The 21,071-nt window shown below is 51.1% G+C and overlaps 1 protein-coding gene across 1 annotated transcript in view; it reads right to left on the reverse strand.

Moving 5' to 3' along the window:
- The window catches only part of LOC121281484 (apical endosomal glycoprotein-like), a 61,240-nt gene that overhangs the window by 16,860 nt on the left and 23,309 nt on the right, over positions 1 to 21,071 (reverse strand). Inside the window, exons 2-5 of the mRNA XM_041194429.1 lie at positions 19,451 to 19,582; positions 16,986 to 17,120; positions 12,021 to 12,148; positions 10,926 to 11,145 (exon numbers count right to left, since the gene is read on the reverse strand). Of these exons, the coding sequence (XP_041050363.1) occupies positions 10,926 to 11,145; positions 12,021 to 12,148; positions 16,986 to 17,120; positions 19,451 to 19,478 (511 nt within the window). The 5' untranslated portion in view covers positions 19,479 to 19,582. The remainder of the gene's footprint in view (positions 1 to 10,925; positions 11,146 to 12,020; positions 12,149 to 16,985; positions 17,121 to 19,450; positions 19,583 to 21,071) is intronic.

Here is a 21,071-nt window from a genome sequence, read left to right on the forward strand (position 1 = left end):
GGGTGTGAAAGGACAGTGTGTGTCCCACTTTCCCAGAGTGGGAAAGGACAGTGTGTGACCACTGTCCCAGACAGGGAAAGGACTGTGTGTGACCACTGTCCCAGAGTGGGAAAGGACAGTGTGTGACCACAGTCCCAGGGTGTGAAAGGACAGTGTGTGTCCACTGTCCCAGGGTGTGAAAGGATAGTGTGTGACCTAGTTTCCAAGAGTGGGAAAGGACAGGGTGTGAAAGGACATTGTGTATCCCACTGTCCCAGGGTGTGAAAGGACAGTGTGTGTCCCACTTTCCCAGAGTGTGAAAGGACGGTGTGTGACCACTGTCCCAGAGTGGGAAAGGAATATGTGTGACCAATGTCCCAGAGTGAAGAAGGACAGTGCGTTACCACTGTCCCTGAGTGTGGAAGGACAGTGTGTGACCACCGTCCCAGACAGGGAAAGGACAGTGTGTGACCTCTGTCCCAGACAGGGAAAGGACAGTGTGTGACCACTGTCCCAGATTTGGAAAGGACAGTGTGTGACCACTGTCCCAGAGTGGGAATGGATAGTGTGTGAGCACTGTCCCAGAGTGGGAAAGGACAGTGTGTGACCACTGACCCTGAGTTGGAAGGAGCAGTGTGTGACCACTGTCCCAGAGTGTGAAAGGACAGTGTGTGACCCACGGTCCCAGAGTGTGAAAGGACAGTGTGCGACCCACTGTCCCAGGGTGTGAAAGGACAGTGTGTGTCCATTGTCCCAGGGTGTGAAAGGATAGTGTGTGACCCAGTTTCCCAGAGTGGGAAAGGACAGTGTGTGAAAGGACATTGTGTATCCCACTGTCCCAGGGTGGGAAAGGACAGCGTGTGTCCCACTTTCCCAGAGTGGGAAAGGACAGTGTGTGACCACTGTCCCAGACAGGGAAAGGACTGTGTGTGACCAATGTCCCAGAGTGGGAAAGGACTGTGTGTGACCACTGATCCAGAATGTGGAAGGACAGTGTGTGAACACTGTTCCAGACATGGAAAGGACTGTGTGTGACCAGTGTCCCAGAGTGGGAAAGGACAGTGCGAGACCACTGTCCCAGAGTGTGGAAGGACAGTGTGTGACCACTGTCCCAGACAGGGAAAGGACAGTGTGTGACCACTGTCCCAGAGTAGGAAAGGACAGTGTGTGACCACTGTCCCAGATTTGGAAAAGACAGTGCGTGACCACTGTCCCAGAGTGGGAATGGATAGTGTGTGACCACTGCCCCAGAGTGTGAAAGGATAGTGTGTGACCCACTGTCAGAGTTTGTGAAATGACAGTGTGTGATCACTGTCCGAGAGTGGGAAAGGACAGTGTGTGACCCACTTTTCCAGAGTGTGAAAGGACAGTGTGCGACCCACTGTCCCAGGGTGTGAAAGGACAGTGTGTGTCCACTGTCCCAGGGTGTGACAGGATAGTGTGTGACCCAGTTTCCCAGAGTGGGAAAGGACAGTGTGTGAAAGGACATTGTGTATCCCACTGTCCCAGGGTGTGAAAGGACAGTGTGTGTCCCACTTTCCCAGAGTGGGAAAGGACAGTGTGTGACCACTGTCCCAGACAGGGAAAGGACTGTGTGTGACCACTGTCCCAGAGTGGGAAAGGACTGTGTGTGACCACTGTCCCAGAGTGTGGAAGGACAGTGTGTGACCACTGTCCCAGGGTGTGAAAGGACAGTGTGTGTCCACTGTCCCAGGGTGTGAAAGGATAGTGTGTGACCTAGTTTCTAAGAGTGGGAAAGGACAGTGTGTGAAAGGACATTGTGTATCCCACTGTCCCAGGGTGTGAAAGGACAGTGTGTGTCCCACTTTCCCTTAGTGGGAAAGGACAGTGTGTGACCACTGTCAAAGACAGGGAAAGGACTGTGTGTGACCACTGTCCCAGAGTGGGAAAGGACTGTGTGTGACCACTGTCCCAGAGTATGGAAGGACTGTGTGTGACCACTGTCCCAGAGTGTGGAAGGACAGTGTGTGACCACTGTCCCAGACAGGGAAAGGACTGTGTGTGACCACTGTCCAAGAGTGGGAAAGGACAGTGCGTGACCACTGTCCCAGAGTGTGGAAGGACAGTGTGTGACCACTGTCCCAGAAAGGGAAAGGACAGTGTGTGACCACTGTCCCAGATTTGGAAAGGACAGTGTGTGACCACTGTCCTAGAGTGGGAATGGATAGTGTGTGAGCACTGTCCCAGAGTGGGAAAGGACAGTGTGTGACCACTAACCCAGAGTGGGAAGGAGCAGTGTGTGACCACTGTCCCAGAGTGTGAAAGGATAGTGTGTGACCCACTGTCTGAGGTTGTGAAATGACAGTGTGTGACCACTGACCCAGAGTGGGAAAGGACAGTGTGTGACCACTGTCCCAGAGTGGGAAAGGACAGTGTGTGACCACTGTCCCAGAGTGGGAAAGGACAGTGTGTGACCACTGACCCAGAGTGGGAAAGGACAGTGTGTGACCACTGCCCCAGAGTTGGAAAGGACAGTATGTGACCACTGACCCAAAGTGGGAAAGGACATTGTGTGACCACTGTCCCAGAGTGGGAAAGGACAGTGTGTGATCACTGTCCCAGAGTGTGAAAGGATAGTGTGTGACCCACTGTCAGAGTTTGTGAAATGACAGTGTGTGATCACTGTCCCAGAGTGGGAAAGGACAGTGTGTGACCCACTTTTCCAGAGTGTGAAAGGACAGTGTGCGACCCACTGTCCCAGGGTGTGAAAGGACAGTGTGTGTCCACTGTCCCAGGGTGTGACAGGATAGTGTGTGTCCCAGTTTCCCAGAGTGGGAAAAGACAGTGTGTGAAAGGACATTGTGTATCCCACTGTCCCAGGGTGTGAAAGGACAGTGTGTGTCCCACTTTCCCAGAGTGGGAAAGGACAGTGTGTGACCACTGTCCCAGACAGGGAAAGGACTGTGTGTGACCACTGTCCCAGACAGGGAAAGGACTGTGTGTGACCACTGTCCCAGAGTGTGGAAGGACAGAGTGTGACCACTGTCCCAGGGTGTGAAAGGACAGTGTGTGTCCACTGTCCCAGGGTGTGAAAGGATAGTGTGTGACCTAGTTTCTAAGAGTGGGAAAGGACAGTGTGTGAAAGGACATTGTGTATCCCACTGTCCCAGGGTGTGAAAGGACAGTGTGTGTCCCACTTTCCCAGAGTGGGAAAGGACAGTGTGTGATCACTGTCAAAGACAGGGAAAGGACTGTGTGTGACCACTGTCCCAGAGTGGGAAAGGACTGTGTGTGACCACTGTCCCAGAGTATGGAAGGACTGTTTGTGACCACTGTCCCAGAGTGTGGAAGGACAGTGTGTGACCACTGTCCCAGACAGGGAAAGGACTGTGTGTGACCACTGTCCAAGAGTGGGAAAGGACAGTGCGTGACCACTGTCCCAGAGTGTGGAAGGACAGTGTGTGACCACTGTCCCAGAAAGGGAAAGGACAGTGTGTGACCACTGTCCCAGATTTGGAAAGGACAGTGTGTGACCACTGTCCTAGAGTGGGAATGGATAGTGTGTGAGCACTGTCCCAGAGTGGGAAAGGACAGTGTGTGACCACTAACCCAGAGTGGGAAGGAGCAGTGTGTGACCACTGTCCCAGAGTGTGAAAGGATAGTGTGTGACCCACTGTCTGAGGTTGTGAAATGACAGTGTGTGACCACTGTCCCAGAGTGGGAAAGGACAGTGTGTGACCACTGTCCCAGAGTGGGAAAGGACAGTGTGTGACCACTGTCCCAGAGTGGGAAAGGACAGTGTGTGACCACTGACCCAGAGTGGGAAAGGACAGTGTGTGACCACTGCCCCAGAGTTGGAAAGGACAGTGTGTGACCACTGACCCAAAGTGGGAAAGGACATTGTGTGACCACTGTCCCAGAGTGGGAAAGGACAGTGTGTGATCACTGTCCCAGAGTGTGAAAGGATAGCGTGTGACCCACTGTCTGAGGTTGTGAAATGACAGTGTGCAACCCAGTGCCCAGGTTGTGAAAGGACAGTGCAGGTGAGCCACTGTCTCAGACTGTGAGAGGAAAATTTGTGACCGGATAGTATGTTACCCACTGTCCTAGAGGGTGAATGGATAGTGAGGGTGAGACATTGTCCCAGAGTTAAAAGGACAGTGTGGCTGAGCCGCTGCCCAACAGGGTGAAAGGACAGTGTGGGTGAGCCACTGTCCCTGAGGGTGAAAGGACAGTGTGTGTCCCAATGTCCCAGGGTGTGAAAGGTCATTGTGTATCCCACTGTCCCAGGGTGTGAAAGGGCAGTGTGTGTCCCACTTTCCCAGAGCGTGAAAGGACAGTGTGTGGCCCTCTTTCCCAGACTTTGAAAGGACAGTCTGTGACCCACTGTCCCAGAGTTTGAAAGGACAATTTGTGATCCACTGTCCAAGAATGTGACCATTGTCCCAGAGTGTGAAAGGACGGTGTGTGTCCCACTTTACCATTGTGTGAAAGGACAGTGTGCGACCCTTTGTCCCAGTGTGTGAAAGGACAGTGTGTGACCCACTTTTCCAGAGTGTGAAAGGACAGCTATGACCCACAGTCCCAGGGTGTGAAAGGACAGTGTGTGACACACTGTTCCATGGTTTGAAAAGGCAGTGTATGACGACTGTCCCAGAGTGGGAAAGTACAGTGTGTGACCGCTGTCCCAGAGTGTGAAAGGACAGTGTGTGACCCACTGTCCCAGAGTTTGAAAAGGCAATGTATGACCACTGTCCCAGAGTGGGAAAGGACAGTGTGTGACCACTGTCCCAGAGTAGGAAAGGACAGTGTGTGACCACTGTCCATGAGTGGGAAATGACAGTGTGTGACCACTGTCCAAGTATGTGAAAGGACTGTGTGTGTCCCACTTTCCCAGAGCTTGAAAGGATAGTGTTTGTCCCACTGTCCAAGAGCATGAAAGGACAGTGTGTGATCCACTGTCCCAGAATGTGACCCACTGTCCCAGAGTGTGAAAGGACAGTATGCGACCCATTTTCCCAGAGTGTGAAAGGACAGTTGAACGACCCACTGTCCCAGGGTGTGAAAGGGCAGTGTGTGACCACTGTCCCAGAGTCGGAAAGGACAGTGTGTGACAACTGTCCCAGAGTGGGAAAGGACAATGTGTGACCATTGTCCAAGAGTGTGAAAGGAGAGTGTGTCCCACTTTTACAGAGCGTGAAGGGACAGTGTGTGTCTCACTGTCCCAGGGTGTGAAAGGACATTGTGTATTCCACTGTCCCAGGGTGTGAAAGGGCAGTGTGTGTCCCACTTTCCCAGAGCGTGAAAGGACAGTGTGTGGCCCTCTTTCCCAGACTGTGAAAGGACAGTGTGTGACCCACTGTCCCAGAGTGTGAAAGGACAGTATGTGATCCACTGTCCAAGAATGTGACCACTGTCCCAGTGTGTGAAAGGACAGTGAGTGTCCCACTTTCCCATTGTGTGAAAGGACAGTGTGCGACCCTCTGTCCAAGTGTGTGAACGGACTGTGTGCGTCCCACTTTCCCAGTGCGTGAAAGGGCAGTGTTTGTCCCACTGTCCCAGAGCGTGAAAGGACAGTGTGTGATCCACTGTCCCAGAATGTGACCCCCTGTCCCAGAGTGTGAAAAGACAGTTTGCAACCCATTTTCCCAGAGCGTGAAAGGACAGTGTGTGGCCCTCTTCCCCAGATTGTGAAAGGACAGTTTGTGACCACTGTCCCAGAGTGTGAAAGGACAGTGAGTGTCCCACTTTCCCATTGTGTGAAAGGACAGTGTGCGACCCTCTGTCCCAGTGTGTGAAAGGACAGTGTGTGATCCACTTTACCAGAGTGTGAAAGGACAGCGTATGACCCACAGTCCCAGGGTGTGAAAGGACAGTGTGTGACCACTGTCCCAGAGCGTGAAAGGACAGTGTGTGATCCACTTTCCCAGAGTGAGAAAGGACAGCGTATGACCCACAGTCCCAGGGTGTGAAAGGACAGTGTGTGACCACTGTCCCAGAGTGTGAAAGGACAGTGTGTGACCCACTGTCCCAGAGTTTGAAAAGGCAGTGTATGACCACTGTCCCAGAGTGGGAAAGGACAGTGTGTGACCATTGTCCCAGGGTGTGAAAGGGCAGTGTGTGTCCCACTTTCCCAGAGCGTGAAAGGACAGTGTGTGACCACTGTCCCAGAGTGTGAAAGGATAGTGTGTGACCCACTGTCCCAGAGTTTGAAAAGGCAGTGTATGACCACTGTCCCAGAGTGGGAAAGGACAGTGTGTGACCACTGTCCCAGAGTAGGAAAGGACAGTGTGAGACCACTGTCCATGAGTGGGAAATAACAGTGTGTGACTACTGTCCAAGTGTGTGAAAGGACAGTGTGTGTCCCACTTTCCCAGAGCGTGAAAGGACAGTGTTTGTCCCACTGTCCAAGAGCGTGAAAGGACAGTGTGTGATCCACTGTCCCTGAATGTGAGCCACTGTCCCAGAGTGTGAAAGGACAGTGTGTGACCCATTTTCCCAGAGTGTGAAAGGACAGTTTACGACCCACTGCCCCAGGGTGTGAAAGGACAGTGTGTGTCCCACATTCCCAGGGTGTGAAAGGGCACTGTGTGATCCACTGTCCCAGAGTTTGACAAGGCAGTGTATGACCACTCTCCCAGAGTGTGAAAGGCCATGTGTGACCACTGTCCCAGAGTGGGAAAGGACAGTGTGTGACCACTGTCCCAGTGTGAGAAAGGACAGTGTTTGTCCCACTGTCCCAGAGTGTGAAACGACAGTGTGTGACCACTTCCAAGAGTGGGAAAGGACAGTGTGTGACCACTGTCCAAGAGTGGGAAAGGACAGTGTGTGTCCCACTTTCCCAGAGCCTGCAAGGACAGTGTTTGTCCCACTGTCCCAGAGCGTGAAAGGACAGTTTGTGATCCACTGTCTCAGAATGTGACCCACTGTCCCAGAGTGTGAAAGGACAGGGTGTGACCCATTTTCCCAGAGTGTGAAAGGACAGCTTATGAACCACTGTCCCAGGGTGTGAAAGGACAGTGTGTGTTCCACTGCCCCAGAGTGTGAAAGGATAATGTGTGACCCACTGTCCCAGACTGTCACCCACAGTCCAGAGGGTGAAAGGACAGTGTGGGTGAGCCACTGTCCCTGGGATGAAATGACAGTATGTGACTCAATGTCATGGAGGGTCACCAGCTGTCCCAGAGCATGAAAGGACAGTGTGTGACCCACTGTCCCAGAGTTTGAAAAGGCAATGTATGACCACTGTCCCAGAGTGGGAAAGGACAGTGTGTGACCACGGTCCCAGAGTAGGAAAGGACAGTGTGTGACCTCTGTCCCAGAGTGTGAAAGGACAGTGTGTGACCCACTGTCCCAGAGTGTGAAAGGACAGTCTGTGATCCACTGTCCAAGAATGTGACCACTGTCCCAGAGTGTGAAAGGACAGTGTTTGTCCCACTTTCCCAGAGTGTGAAAGGACAGTGTGCGACCCTCTGTCCCAGTGTGTGAAAGGACAGTGTGTGACCACTGTCCCAGAAAGGACAGTGTGTGACCACTGTCCCAGAGTGTGAAAGGACAGTTTGTGACCACTGTCCCAGAGTGGTAAAGGACAACGTGTGATCACTGTCCCCGACTGGGAAAGTAGTGTGTGACCACTGTCCCAGAGTTGGAAAGGATAGTGTGTGACCCACTGCCCCAGAGTGTGAAAGGATAGCATGTGACCCAATGTCTGAGTTTGTGAAATGACAGTTTACAACCCAGTGCCCAGGTAGTGAAAGGACAATGCGGGTGAGCCACTGTCTCAGACGGTCAAAGGACAATTTGTGCCTGGATAGTGTGTGACCCACTGTCAAAGAGGCTGAAAGGAAAGTGTGGGTGAACCACTGTCCTAGAGGGTGCAAGGATAGTGAGGGTGAGATATTGTCCCAGAGGCTGAGACATTGTCCCAGAGGCAGAAAGGACAGTGTGGGTGAGCCACTGTCCCAGAGTGTGAAAGGACAGTGTGGGAGAGTCACTGTCCCAGAGTGTGAAAGGACAGTGTGTGACCACTGTCCCAGAGTGCTAAAGGACAGTGTGTGACCCACTGTCCCAGAATGTGACCCACTGTCCCAGAGTGTGAAAGGACAGTGTGTGACTCACTGTCCCAATGTGTGACCCACTGTCCCAGAGAGTGAAAGGACAGTGTGTGACTCACTGTCCTAGTGTGTGAAAGGACAGTGTGTGACCCACTGTCCCAGAGTGTGAAAGGACGGTGTGCAACCCACTGTCCCAGGGTATGAAAGGACAGTGTGTGTCCCACTGTCCCAGCGTGTGAAAGGACAGTGTGTGATCCACTGTCCCAGAATGTGAAAGGACAGTTTGTGTCCCACTTTCCCAGATTGGGAAAGGCCAGTGTGTGATCACTGTCCCAGAGTGGGAAAGGACAACGTGTGATCACTGTCCCCGATTGGGAAAGGACAGAATGTGACCCACTGCCCCAGAGTGTGAAAGGATAGCGTGTGACCCAATGTCTGAGTTTGTGAAATGACAGTTTACAACCCAGTGCCCAGGTAGTGAAAGGACAATGCGGGTGAGCCACTGTCTCAGACGGTCAAAGGACAATTTGTGACTGGATAGTGTGTGACCCACTGTCAAAGAGGCTGAAAGGAAAGTGTGGGTGAACCACTGTCCTAGAGGGTGAAAGGATAGTGAGGGTGAGACATTGTCCCAGAGGCTGAAAGGACAGTGTGGGTGAGCCACTGTCCCAGAGTGTGAAAGGTCGGTGTGGGAGAGTCACTGTCCCAGAGTGTGAAAGGACAGTGTGTGACCACTGTCCCAGAGTGTGAAAGGACAGTGTGTGACTCACTGTCCCAGTGTGTGACCCACTGTCCCAGAGTGTGAAAGGACAGTATGTGACTCACTGCCCCGAGTGTGAAAGGACAGTGTGTGACTCACTGTCCTAGTGTGTGAAAGGACAGTGTGTGACCCACTGTCCCAGAGTGTGAAAGGACGGTGTGCAACCCACTGTCCCAGGGTGTGAAAGGACAGTGTGTGTCCCACTTTCCCAGCGTGTGAAAGGACAGTGTGTGATCCACTGTCCCAGAATGTGAAAGGACAGTTTGTGTCCCACTTTCCCAGATTGTGAAAGGCCAGTGTGTGATCACTGTCCCAAAGTGGGAAAGGACAATGTGTGATCACTGTCCCCGACTGGGAAAGGACAGAATGTGACCCACTGCCCCAGAGTGTGAAAGGATAGTATGTGACCCAATGTGTGAAATGACAGTGTGCAACCCAGTGGCCAGGTTGTGAAAGGACAGTGTGGGTGAGCCACTGTCTCAGACGGTCAAAGGACAATTTGTGACTGGATAGTGTGTGACCCACTGTCCCAGAGGCTGAAAGGAAAGTGTGGGTGAACCACTGTCCTAGAGTGTGAAAGGATAGTGAGGGTGAGACATTGTACCAGAGGCTGAAAGGACAGTGTGGGTGAGCCACTGCCTGTCAGGGTGAAAGGACAGTGTGGGTGAGCCACTGTCCCTGAGGGTGAAAGGACAGTGTGGGAGTGTCACTGTCCCAGAGTGCTAAAGGACAGTGTGTGACCCACTGTCCTAGAATGTGACCCACTGTCCCTAGTGTGAAAGGATAGTGTGCATCTCACTGTCCCATTCTGTGGAAGGAGAGTGTGTGATCCACTTTCCCAGAGTGTGAAAGGACAGTGTGCAACCCACTGTCCCAGGGTGTGAAAGGACAGTGTATGTCCCAGGGTTTGAAAGGCCAGTGTGTGACCCACTGTGCCAGGGTGTGAAAGGACAGTGTGTGATCCACTGTCCCAGAATGTGAAAGGACAGTGTGTGACCACTGTCCAAGAGTGGGAAAGGACAGTGTGTGACCACTGTCCAAGGGTGGGAAAGGACAGCGTGTGTCCCGCTTTCCCAGAGCATGAAAGGACAGTGTTTGTCCCACTGTCCCAGAGCGTGAAAGGAGTGTGTGATCCACTGTCCCAGAATGTGACCCACTGTCCCAGTGTGTGAAAAGACAGTGTGTGACCCATTTTCCCAGAGTGTGAAAGGACAGTTTATGACCCACTGTCCCAGGGTGTGATAGTGTGTGTCCCACTGTCCCAGGGTGTGAAAGGACTGTGTGTCCCACTTTCCCAGAGCGGGAAAGGACAGTGTGTGGCCCACTTTCCCAGATTATGAAAGGCCAGTGTGTGACCACTGTCCCAGAGTGGGAAAGGACAACGTGTGATCACTGTCCCCGACTGGGAAAGGACAGTGTGTGACCATTGTCCCAGAGTTGGAAAGGATAGTGTGTGACCCACTGCCCCAGAGTGTGAAAGGATAGCGTGTGACCCAATGTCTGAGGTTGTGAAATGACAGTGTGCAACCCTTGGCCAGGTTGTGAAAGGACAGTGCAGGTGAGCCACTGTCTCAGACGGTCAAAGGACATTTTGTGACTGGATAGTGTGTGACTCACTGTCCCAGAGGCTGAAAGGAATGTGTGGGTGAACCACTGTCCTAGAGGGTGAAAGGATAGTGAGGGTGAGACATTGTCCCAGAGGCTGAAAGGACAGTGTGGATGAGCTGCTGCCTGACAGGGTGAAAGGACAGTGTGGGTGAGCCACTGTCCCTGAGGGTGAAAGGACAGTGTGGGAGAGTCACTGTCCCAGAGTGTGAAAGGACAGTGTGTGACCACTGTCCCAGAATGTGACCCAATGTCCCTGAGTGTGAAAGGACAGTGTGTGACCCACTTTCCCAGAGTGTGCAAGGATAGTGTGCAACCCACTGTGCCAGGGTGTGAAAGGACAGTTTGTGTCCCACTGTCCCAGGGTGTGAAAGGACAGTGTGTGACCCACTGTCCCAGGGTGTGAAAGGACAGCGTGTGAGCCACTGTCCCAGAGGTTGAAAGGACAGTGAGTGAGCTACTGAATCTCCATTTCAGCTTCAAACCTCGAGTAATATAGAAAATGGAATAGTTAGAATGGAAGAATGGGGAAGATAAGGGTGGGATGCAGAGTAAGGTGTCCTCACCTTCAGTGGTCTCTGTTGTATGGTCGGTGACCGGCCTATTGGAGCTGGTCCCCGGGTCTCCTGCAAGCCACTCCCAACGCTGCATTCCTGTTGATGTGTACTGACAGGTGTTAGCTTCGAAGGAGCATATTCCCTGAGCTTCACATGCACCTCCCACAACACTCACATCATCGATGGCGATAGCTCCAGTACTGCCTCTCTGAAATGCTTCAAATATGAGCTGCAACCAATGGGAAATTTAACATCAGTTTCTGAGGTCATTGCGTGACAAAGGATAAATGGACGATAGTCGTAATTGATATCTGTGCTCTCTGTGGCACAGAAACCATTTCTCACCACAGAGCAGGCATGGTGGCACAGTCCATCATAGGATAGAACATAGTTTCATCACCATCTGGTCAAACAGTGCAGCACTCCCGCAGTACCAACCCTCCAACTGTGCAGCACTCCCTCAGTACTGACCCTCTGACAGTTCAGTGATCCCTCAGTACTGACCCTCCAACTGTGCAGCACTCTCTCAATACTGAACCTCCGACAGCGCATCGCTCCCTTAATACTGACCCTCTAACAGTGCAGCACTCCCTCAGTACTGACCCTCTGACAGTGCAACACTCCCTCAGGACTGACCCTCCAACCGTGCAGCACTCTCTCAATACTGAACCTCCGACAGCGCATTGCTCCCTTAATACTGACCCTCTGACAGTGCAGCGCTCCCTCAGTACTGACCCTCTGACAGTGCAGCACTCCCTCAGAACTGATCTTCAGACATTGCCGTGCTCCCTCAGCACTGACCCTCCAAGAGTGCAGCAGTCCCTCAGTACTGACCTCCGACAGTACAGTGCTTCCTCAGTACTGATCCTCCGACAGTGCGGCTCTCCTTCAGTACTGACCCTCCAATAGTTTGGCTCTCCCTTAGTATTGATACCCCTGACAGTGCAGCACGCCCTCCACACTGACCCTCCGACAGTGCAGAGCTCCCTTTGCACTGAGCCTCCGACAGTGCGTCACTCACTCAGTACTGACCCTCTGACAGTGCAGCACTCCCTCAGTACTGACCCTCCGACAGTGCGTCACTCCCTCAGTGTGGTACATTACCTGGAAGTGCTTGTTCTGGGGTGGGATGGTGTGAAATCCTCGTCTCCATTGATTTCCATGTGTTCCTGCCCTGGTCCACAGAAGCTCCACCGCCTGGCCTTGCTGCAGCACCTTGAGGCTCAGGTTCCCTGCAGGGGGATCTCACCTTTATTAACACACATTGATTTGCCCTGTCTCAGGCTGCAGGCAGCTGGGGGCAACTGCAGGATGCTGCTTAACCCATTCAACAGGCCCTTATTGAATTGGGATTGGGTAGCAGGATACAGGTTATGGCAATGATGATATCTCAGACTGCTGGTAAATAATTGGCAGGGGGTGCCAGTTTGAATGATACCCATTTTTCTCTCTATCACTCATTTTCCTGTGTGTTTGAGAGGCCAGTCCCGGGATTGGCTCTGACACATTGCACTGAGAAAGCCAATCTCTATGATTAATTGGCTGCAGGAACAGGTCCTTTCCAAAGGCAGAATGGGACAATCCATTTTAGCATGAAAACAAAATAGAACAAGACCCATGTTCATCAAGTTAGCAGATAGGAAACAGAGAGTAGGGATAAATGGGTCTTTTTCGGAATGGCAAGCGGTGACTAGTGGGGTACTGCAGGGATCAGTGCTTGGGCCCCAGCTATTCGCAATATATTACAATGATTTGGATGAGGGAACCAAATGTAATATTTCCAAGTTTGCTGACGACACAAATGTGGTGGGAATGTGAGCGATGAGGAAGATGTTAAGAGGCTTCAAGGCGATTTAGACAGGTTGAGTGTGTGGGCAAATGCATGGCAGATGCAGTATAGTGTGGATAAGTGTGAAGTTATCCATTTTGGTAGGAAAAACAGAATGGCAGAGTATTATTTAAATGGTGATAGATTGGGAAATGTTGATATACAAAGGGACCTGGGTGTCCTTGTACACCAATCACAGAAAGCAAGCATGCAGGTGAAGCAAGCAGTTAAGAAGGCAAATGTTGGCCTTCATTGCGAGAGGACTTGAGTACAGGAGCAAGGATGTCTTACTGCAGCTGTACAGGGCCTTGATGAGACTGCACCTGGATTACTATTTGCAGTTTTGGTCTCCTTACCTAAGAAAGGATGTACTTGCCATAGAGGGAGTGCAGCGAGGGTTCACCAGACTGATTCCTGGGATGGCTGGATTGTATTTTGAGGAGAGATTGGGCTGACTAGACCTGTATTCAGTGGAGATTAGAAGAATGAGAGGGGATCTCATTGAAACGTATAAAATTCTGACAGGGATGGACAGGCTGGATGCAGGGGTGATGTTTGCTTTGTCTGCGGGGGTCTAGAACAAGGGGTCACAGTCTAAGGATATGGGGAAGGCCATTTAGGACTGAGATGAGGAGAAACTTTTTCACTCAGAGGGTGGTGAACCTGTGGAATTCTCTAACCACAGAAGGCTGTGGAGGCCAGGTCACTGAATATATTCAAGAAGGAAATAAGATAGATTTCCAGACTCAAAAGCATCAAGGGGTATGGGGAGAGAGCAGGAGTATGGCTTTGAGATAAAAGGTCAGGCATGATGTTATGGCAAAGCAGACTTGAGGGACCGAATGACCTGCTCCTGCTCCTATTTTCTATGATTCCATGTAACACATGATGTTACCAATGCTTGACTTTATAAGACTTTATGTTTTAAACTATCCCTTTTAACTTAAGTAAAATAGAATGACCTGGAAAAGGGTAGTTTGGGGTGGGATGTGACCTGGTTGCCCTGGGACGGGGGCCCAGGTCAAAACTTACTGGAAATAAAGTGTAAGTTTTAATAGCTGCACAAAAGAGAGAAAGTAGAGGTTTTTGTTGCGGAAAGACTCACAGGTGCTCAAGCGCAGTCAGACCGAGATTTTTGGGGAAAGAAGATGTACCACAGGTGCGGTTCAGTGTGTGTGGAACTGTACCCCTGTAAGAGTCAGTGTGTGTGGAACTGTACCCCTGTGAGAGTCAGTGTGTGTGGAACTGTAACCCTGTCAGAGTCAGTGTGTGTGGAACTGTACCCCACTGAGAGTCAGTGTGTGTGGAACTGTGCCCCACTGAAAGTCAGTGTGTGTGGAACTGTACCCTACTGAGAGTCAGTGTGTGTGGAACTGTACCCCACTGAGAGTCAGTTTCTGTAGAAGTGTACCCTAGTGAGAGTCAGTGTGTGTAGAACTGTACTCCAGGGAGAGTCAGTTTCTGTGGAATTGTACCCCAGTGAGAGTCAGTGCGTGTAAGGCTATTTCCCAGTAAGAGTCAGTGTGTGTGGAACTGTTCCCCAGTGAGAGTCAGTGTGTGTGGAACTGTTCCCCAGTGAGAGTCAGTGTGTGTGGAACTGTTCCCCAGTGAGAGTCAGTGTGTGTAGAACTGTACCAAGTGAGAGTCAGTGCGTGTGGGGCTATCTCCCAGTGAGAGTCAGTGTGTGTGGAACTGTACCCCTGTGAGAGTCAGTGTGTGTGGAACTGTACCCCTGTGAGAGTCAGTGTGTGTGGAACTGTACCCCTGTGAGAGTCAGTGTGTGTGGAACTGTACCCCACTGAGAGTCAGTGTGTGTGGAACTGTGCCCCACTGAGAGTCAGTGTGTGTGGAACTGTACCCTACTGAGAGTCAGTGTGTGTGGAACTGTACCCCACTGAGAGTCAGTTTCTGTAGAAGTGTACCCCAGTGAGTCAGTGTGTGTAGAACTGTACTCCAGGGAGAGTCAGTTTCTGTGGAACTGTACCCCAGTGAGAGTCAGTGCGTGTAAGGCTATTTCCCAGTGAGAGTCAGTGTGTGTAGAACTGTACCAAGTGAGAGTCAGTGCGTGTGGGGCTATCTCCCAGTGAGAGTCAGTGCGTGTGGGGCTATCTCCCAGTGAGAGTCAGTGCGTGTGGGGCTATCTCCCAGTGAGAGTCAGTGCGTGTGGGGCTATCTCCCAGTGAGAGCCAGTGTGTGTGGAACTGCACCCCAGTGTGAGTCAGTGAACATGGAACTGTACCCCAGTGAGAATCAGTGCACGTGGAACTGTATCCCATTGAGAGTCAGTGTGTGTGGAACTGTACCCAGTGAGAGTCAGTGTGTGTGGGGCTATCTCCCAGTGAGAGTCAGGGCGTGTGGGGCTATCTCCCAGTGAGAGTCAGTGCGTGTGGGTCTATCTCCCAGTGAGAGTCAGTGCGTGTGGGGCTATCTCCCAGTGAGAGTCAGGGCGTGTGGGGCTATCTCCCAGTGAGAGTCAGTGCGTGTGAGGCTATCTCCCAGTGAGAGTCAGTGCGTATGGGGCTATCTCCCAGTGAGAGTCAGTGCGTGTGGGGCTATCTCCCAGTGAGAGTGAGTGCGTGTGGGGCTATCTCCCAGTGAGAGTCAGTGCGTGTGGGGCTATCTCCCAGTGAGAGTCAGTGCGTGTGGGGCTATCTCCCAGTGAGAGTCAGTGCGTGTGGGGCTATCTCCCAGTGAGAGTCAGTGCGTGTGGGGCTATCTCCCAGTGAGAGTCAGTGCGTGTGGGGCTATCTCCCAGTGAGAGTCAATGTATGTGGAACTGTACCCCAGTGGGAGTCAGTGTGTGTGGAACTGTCCCCCAGTGAGAGTCAGTGTGTGTGGAACTGTCCCCCAGTGAGAGTCAGTGTGTGTGGAACTGTCCCCCAGTGAGAGTCAGTGTGTGTGGAACTGTCCCCCAGTAAGAGTCAATGTGTGTGGAACGGTACCCCAGTGTGAGTTAGTGAACATGGAACTGTACCCCAGTGAGAATCAGTGTGTGTGGAACTGTACCCAGTGAGAGTCAGTGCGTGTGGGGCTATCTCCCAGTGAGAGTCAGTGCGTGTGGAACTGTACCCCAGTGTGAGTCAGTGAACATGGAACTGTACCCCAGTGAGAATCAGTGCACGTGGAACTGTATCCCAGTGAGAGTCAGTGCACGTGGAACTGTATCCCAGTGAGAGTGAGTGCGTGTGGGGCTATCTCCCAGTGAGAGTCAGTGCAGGTGGGGCCATCTCCCAGTGAGAGTCAGTGCGTGTGGGGCTATCTCCCAGTGAGAGTCAGTGCGTGCGGGGCTATCTCCCAGTAAGAGTCAATGCGTGTGGGGCTATCTCCCAGTGAGAGTCAGTGCGTGTGGGGCTATCTCCCAGTGAGAGTCAGTGCGTGTGGGGCTATCTCCCAGTGAGAGTCAGTGTGTGTGGAACTGTACCCCAGTGTGAGTCAGTGTACATGGAACTGTCCCCCAGTGAGAGTCAGTGTGTGTGGAACTGTCCCCCAGTGAGAGTCAGTGTGTGTGGAACTCTCCCCCAGTGAGAGTCAATGTGTGTGGAACTGTCCCCCAGTGAGAGTGTGTGTGTGGAACTGTCCCCCAGTGAGAGTCAGTGTGTGTGGAACTGTCCCCCAGTGAAAGTCAGTGTGTGTGGAACTGTACCCCAGTGATAATCAGTGTGTGTGAACTGTCCCCCAGTGAGAGTCAGTGCGTGTGGAACTGTACCCCAGTGAGAGTCAGTGCGTGTGGAACTGTACCCCAGTGAGGGTCAGTGCATGTGGAACTGTACGCCAGTGAGTGTCAGTGTGTGTGGAACTGTCCCCCAGTGAGAGTCAGTGTGTGTGGAACTGTCCCCCAGTGAGAGTCAGTGTGTGTGGAACTGTCCCCCAGTGAAAGTCAGTGTGTGTGGAACTGTACCCCAGTGATAATCAGTGTGTGTGAACTGTCCCCCAGTGAGAGTCAGTGCGTGTGGAACTGTACCCCAGTGAGAGTCAGTGCGTGTGGAACTGTACCCCAGTGAGGGTCAGTGCATGTGGAACTGTACGCCAGTGAGTGTCAGTGTGTGTGGAACTGTACGCCAGTGAGAGTCAGCACGTGTGGAACTGTCCCCCAGTGAGAGTCAGTGTGTGTGGAACTGTACCCCAGTGAGAGTCAGTGTGTGTGGAACTGTACCCCAGTGTGAGTCAGCATGTGTGGAACTGTACCAAAGCATTGGCATTTTCTTTAGAAACAAGTGGCATGAGATGACTAGTTGACTCACCAATCTCTGGTCCATACATGTGGTACCAGAAGGAGAAACACTGATTGGTTGAGGTTGACGTCTGTAAGATGGATGTTAGCCTTGCTCCAGTGTCATTTACCTCTGCTGACGGTTTATAAACAAACAAGTAATAACCTGGAATCATAAGAGCACTTTGTTAGTGGTCATAGCTTGCAGCTTGTAAATGGAAAGAAAATATTTCCTGTCTTGGGCAATCAACAACAAGCGGGCAGGATTTTACAATTACGGGGCCAGGCTTCTCAGGGCTGATGTCAAAATCTGGGAAGTCTCTCCGCTGGAAAAGACTGTTAACATTGAGAGTCATTTGAAAATTTCAACACTGTGATTGATGCCTTTCTGTTAGGCGAGTGTCATGGATATAGTCAGGTAAATGGAATTGTGATACTGTTCAGCCAATATCTAATTGAATGGCAGTAAAAGTTCAGGGAGTTGAATGGCCTCCTTCTGTTCCTATGTTCTTTCCTGTGAAATCTTGGCCAACGTGGAGGGTGCATAGATTGGGAGGCCGCAGAGGCCTCTTCATGTTAAAGTTTTTGCCTGACCAGTAATTAGGCCCAATAGCGGCAGCCAGTGAAAGCCAATGCTCACAGAGACAGTAAACTGACCTGAGTTGCTGAGGCACCAGTGGTCGCAATCATCAGCAAAGTAATGGAATGTGTTGTCGACTGTGCTATCTAACAGCACATACTCGGCTGTAACCTGTTCACCAATGCCCAGTTTGGGTTCCGCCAGAGCCACACAGCTCCTGACATCATTACAGCCTTGGCTCAGACATGGAAAAAGAGCTGAACTCCCAAGGTGAGATGAGAGTGACTACGCTTGACCGATTCTGGCATCGGGAGGAAAACTCTCCACTGGTTGGAGTCATACCTAGCACAAAGGAAGATGGTTATGGTTGTTGGGGGTCAATCATCCAGGACATCACTGCAGGAGTTCCTCAGGGTAGTGTCCTAGGCCCAACCATCTTCAGCTGCTTCATCAATGACCTTCCTTCCATCATAAGGTCAGAAGTGGGGCTGTTCGCTACTGATAGCACAATGTTCACGACTCCTCAGATGCTGAAGCAGTCCATGTCCAAATGCAGCAAGACCTGGACAATATCCAGGTTTGAGCTGACAAGTGCCAGGCAATGACCATCTCCAACAAGAGAGAATCTAACCATTGCTCCCTGACATTCAACGGCATTACTATCACTGAATCCCTCACTATCAACATCCTGGGGGTTACCATTGGCCAGAAACTGAACTGGACTAGCCATATAAATACTGTGGCTACAAGAACAGGTCAAGGCTAGGAATCCTGTGATGAGAAACTCATCGCCTGACTCCCCAAAGCCTGTCCACCATCTACAGGCACAAGTCAGGAGTGTGATGGAACACTTTCCACTTGCCTGGATGAGTGCAGCTTCAACAGCACTCAAGAAGCTGAACACTATCCTGGACAAAGCAGTCCGCTTGATTGGCACCACATCCAACACCTTCAACATCCACTCCCTCCATCGCCAACACACAGAAACAGTAGTGTGTACCATCTAAAAGATGCACTGCAGCAAATCTCCAAGGGTCCTTCAGCAGCATCCTCCAAACCCGTGACTTCTACCACTTAGAAGGACAAGGGCAGCAGGTGCAAGTTCACCCCCAAGTCACACACCAAGTTGATTTGGAACTTTATCCCCATTCTTTCACTGTTGCTTGGTCAAAATCCTGGAACTCCCTCCCTAACAGCACTGTGGGTGGACCTATACCATATGGGCTGCAGTGATTCAAGAATGCAGCTCACCACCACCTTCTCAAGGGCAAATAGGTATGGGAAAAATGCTGGCCCAGCCAGCGAAGCCCACATTCCGTGAAGGAGCTCATGTGCCTTTCCCACAGGGCAGGGCTGGGTTAACAGAGAACTTGAATAACGTGAAAGGACTTTTTAGTTGGATTTTTGATTTCCACATGCATTTGTCAAGTGATGGAAGAATAGCCCTGGTGATCTCTCTTTCTGAAACTGTGTATTGGACTTCCATACTTGTTGACACTGTCAACTATTGCTTTACTTCCATAGTACATGTTGGTGAAAATCGAACATGGGACCGATTGAAAGGAAGTGATGTGAATGGTGATGTTTTCCACTCTCCTCCCGAGGCCTCTGTTCAGAAGAATGTTGATTGATGCGCCATGTGAATTGGGAAGTAGGGACCTCTGGCTGGGGTCAGTGAGCTGATTCAGGGTCCTCACATTGCCGACCATCCTGGTACTGAGCCACTCCTTCCCCCCTCCATCAGCCTTGACCTTATTTACACCATCAACATCAACATCTTTCTCTGGTAACCAACTCCACAACTTACCTGCCCATTGGGTGGAGAGGTTACAGTCCCTGATTTTGCTCCTTACCTCTCACTTGCTCGCTTTAGCCCTGTGTGACCTGGGGTTTGGACCCATGACCCATCCACTTACCTTTGCCATTGAGGGTGTGATCATACATTGGACCATGATATGGTAGGCTTGCATTATGACCATTATCTCGAATCCACTGAAGGCCGATTTGTTCCCATTCACAAAAACCAGTCTCAAAATTACAGGAGATGGCTGTAAGAAAACAAACCGATTTAGAGCAGTCTTTCTGAGAATACTCCTCCCTAGAACAGGAGAGCTGCACACAATATTATATAATATCAGCACTACAATTACAGAAAGCCCAGATCGATTGGGGGTTAAGGCCCCAACCCTCCCAGTGGTGTTGGTGTTATTTATTGATTTTCCACTTCCCCCTTGAACCAAATGGACACAAATAAACCTGGAGGGGAATGGCAAACAGCACAGCAACTTTCTCCATCCCAAAAGAAAATCCTTCATTTTGGTATTTTACACCAGGTACTCTCTTGAGTTTTGTGTCTCTGGGTTTGTAATGTAGCAAAAGTGAAGAATAGAGGACTTTGTCAATGTCCTCTTGGTTACTGAAATATACCGGTTTGTGAGGTAATCACACTATTCAAGTGGACACAGATGATAAACCAACAGACACATGGATTTCACATTGACAGCTCAGTATAAGCAAGATGGTCACAATCATTAGAAACTTCAATATTCTTACTGACCGCAAAATTGCACAAACTTGCTACAACCAATGAAATCTCCTTCTGCTGTAATCCAACTGACCCATGGAGCTTTGTCACTCACTTACCACACAGTGAAACATCACTACAGGGACCAAATCTAGCTCAGACCCTTGGATTGCTCCATATAAACTATTCCAATCCCTTTGAAGATGTACTGAAACAAAGCATGGTAGATGAACTGTATCTCTCCTAGTTACAGCCATTCACAGCTTGTCAACTACACAAGTTATCATAGAATCATATAGCACAGGAGGCCATTCAGCCTCTGGTGCTTATGCTGGCTCTTCGAAAGAGCTAAAAAATCACTTCCGTTCTCCTGCTCTTTCCCCATAACCCTGCAATTTTTAAAATATCCATTCATGGGACGTGGGCATCGCTGGCCAGGCCAGCATTTATTGCCCATCCCCTATTGCCCTTGAGAAGGTGGTGGTGAGCTGCCTTCTTGAACCGCTGCAGTCCATGTGGTGTAGTACACCCACAGTGCTGTTAGGGAGGGAGTTACTTCAGGATTTTGCACAGAGACAGTGAAGGAACATGGTATATTTCCAAGTCAGGATGGTGAATGGCTTGGAGGGGAACTTCCAGGTGGTGGTGTTCCCATGTGTCTGCTGGCCTTGGCCCTCTGGATGGTAGTGGTTGTGGGTATGGAAGGTGCTGTCTAAGGAGCCTTGGTGAGTTTCTGCAGTGCATCTTGGTAGATGGTACACACTGCTGCTACCGTGCGTCAGTGGTGGAGGGAGTGAATGTTTGTGGATGGGGTGCCAATCAAGCGGGCTGTTTTATCCTGGATGGTGTCAAGCTTCTTGAGTATTGTTGGAGCTGCACTCATCCAGGCAAGTGGAGAGTATTCCATCACACTCCTGACTTGTGCCTTGTAGATGGTGGACAGACTTTGGGGAGTCAGGAGGTGAGTTACTGCTACAGGATTCCTAGCCTCTGACCTGCTCTTGTAGCCATAG

This window comes from Carcharodon carcharias, chromosome 8 (genome assembly GCF_017639515.1).
Source record: "Carcharodon carcharias isolate sCarCar2 chromosome 8, sCarCar2.pri, whole genome shotgun sequence".
Classification (NCBI taxonomy): domain Eukaryota; kingdom Metazoa; phylum Chordata; class Chondrichthyes; order Lamniformes; family Lamnidae; genus Carcharodon; species Carcharodon carcharias.